General features: G+C 51.2%; 1 protein-coding gene across 1 annotated transcript in view; it reads left to right on the forward strand.

Moving 5' to 3' along the window:
• RYR1 (ryanodine receptor 1 (skeletal)) overlaps nt 1–2,093 on the forward strand; it is a 179,040-nt gene that overhangs the window by 143,557 nt on the left and 33,390 nt on the right. Inside the window, exon 85 of the mRNA XM_011973401.1 lies at nt 308–495. Coding sequence (XP_011828791.1) covers nt 308–495 — 188 coding nt within the window. The remainder of the gene's footprint in view (nt 1–307; nt 496–2,093) is intronic.

Raw genomic sequence — 2,093 nt, forward strand, 5'->3', positions numbered from 1 at the left:
AGGTCGCAAACTCCTGGCCTCAAGTGATCCACCCACCTCGATCTCCCAGAGTGCTGGGATTACAGGTGTGAGCCACCGCGCCCAACCTGACATCATTCTCTTTACTGGGGGAGGTGGGCAAAGGCAGGATCAGCCAGGTTGGCACAGGAGGCTGATGTGGGTCAGGAAGGGACCCGTGGAGGGGAGGCTGCGGCTGGCCAGGGGCACTCCAGCAGCGTGGTGGCTCCTGGGCTGGAAAGAGAGGCAAGCCTCGTGGGGTCCCGGAAGGGAGTGTCCGCCGGCCACACTGACCTGGGGCTGCCTGCAGGGAACGTGGTAAACGGCACCATCGCCCGGCAGATGGTGGACATGCTCGTGGAATCCTCGTCCAATGTGGAGATGATCCTCAAGTTCTTCGACATGTTCCTGAAACTCAAGGACATTGTGGGCTCTGAAGCCTTCCAGGACTACGTAACGGATCCCCGTGGCCTCATCTCCAAGAAGGACTTCCAGAAGGTGGGTGCGGCACATCGTGTGGGCCCAGGACTTGGATGGGGTTGCCAAGGGCCAGCCATGCCCTTCTGGCTGCCTGCCTCAGACAAGAGACATCTCTGCAAGCCTCATTTTCCTTATTTGTAAAATGAGGATAAAATAGTCCTTGGGTTATAGGTGTTCTGTTCTGTTCTGTTTTGTTTGTTTTGTTTTGTTTTGTTTTGTTTTGGACGGAGTCTCGCTCAGTCGCCCAGCTGTCTCTTATACACATCTAGATGTGTATAAGAGACAGCTCTGTTGCCAGGCTAGAGTACAGTGGTGTGATCTCGGCTCACTGCAAACTCCGCCTCCCAGGTTCAAGCGATTCTTCTGCCTCAGCCTCTTGAGTTGCTAGACCACAGGCGCCCGCCGCCACGCCCAACTAATTTTTGTATTTTTAGTAGAGACGGGGTTTCCATGTTGGCCAAGGTGGTCTCGATCTCTTGACCTCGTGATCCACCTGCCTCGGCCTCCCAAAGTGCTGGGATTACAGGCGTGAGCCACCGTGCCCGGCCACCAGGACTGCTTTTTATTCCCATTTTATGGATGTGGAAACTGAGGCACAGGGAGATAAACGGACATGCTTAAGGTCACCCAGCTAATAAGTGACAAGGCTGGGGTTAGACCTCAGGTGGTCTGGCTCCAGAGTACACTGCCTCCAGATTCATCTGTTAATCTGGTCTAATCGATAGTCAGTGAGCACTTCCTGGGAGCTGGGCCCTGGCTGGGAGTCTCAGCCCTACTCTCGAGCCTGGCAGGTTTAAGAGTCTGGGGTGACTACAAGAGAAGCCAAAAGCACTTGCAGGAGCTAAAATACACATGATTCATAATTAAAAATGAGTAATGATCTCTCTTGACTGGGGCTGCACAGATCACAGGGTTTAGTGTCAGGTAGCTGACATTTTACAGCTCAACATCTGTTACACAGAGTTACAATCTGCAACTGGGAAAAGTGTATTCATTTTATTTTTTGAATATATAATACGATTTTAAAAATCAAAATATAGGCTGGGCACAGTGGCTCACACCTGTAATCTCAACATTTTGGGAGGCCGAGGCAGGCAGATCACTTGAGGTTAGGAGTTCAAGACCAGCCTGGGCAACATGGCAAACCCCTGTCATCTCTACTAAAAATACAGAAATTAGCCAAGCGTGGTGGCAGGTGCCTGTAATCCCAGCTACTCAGGAGGCTAAGGCAGGAGAATCCCTGGAGCCTGGGAGGCAGAGATTGCAGTGAGCTGAGATCGTGCCACTGCATTCCAACCTGGGCGGCAGAGTGTGATTACATCTCAAAAAAAAAAAAAATCAAAATATAGCCAGGTGCTGTGGCTCCCACTGGTAATTTCAGCACTTTAGGAGGCCAAGACAGGAGAATTTCTTGAGGCCAGGAGTTTGAGACCAGCCTGAACAATATAGCAAGACCCCATTGCTTAAAAAAAAAAAAAAAAAAATTCAAAAAATTAGTTGGATGTGGAGGTGTGCACCTGTAGTCCCAGCTCCTCTGGAGGCCGACTGAGCTGGGAGGATCCTTTGATCCCAGAAGGTCAAGGCTGCAGTGTGCCATGATTGTGCCACTGCACTCT

The sequence above is a fragment of the Mandrillus leucophaeus genome, unplaced genomic scaffold (genome assembly GCF_000951045.1).
Source record: "Mandrillus leucophaeus isolate KB7577 unplaced genomic scaffold, Mleu.le_1.0 Scaffold137, whole genome shotgun sequence".
NCBI classification, from domain to species: Eukaryota; Metazoa; Chordata; class Mammalia; order Primates; family Cercopithecidae; genus Mandrillus; species Mandrillus leucophaeus.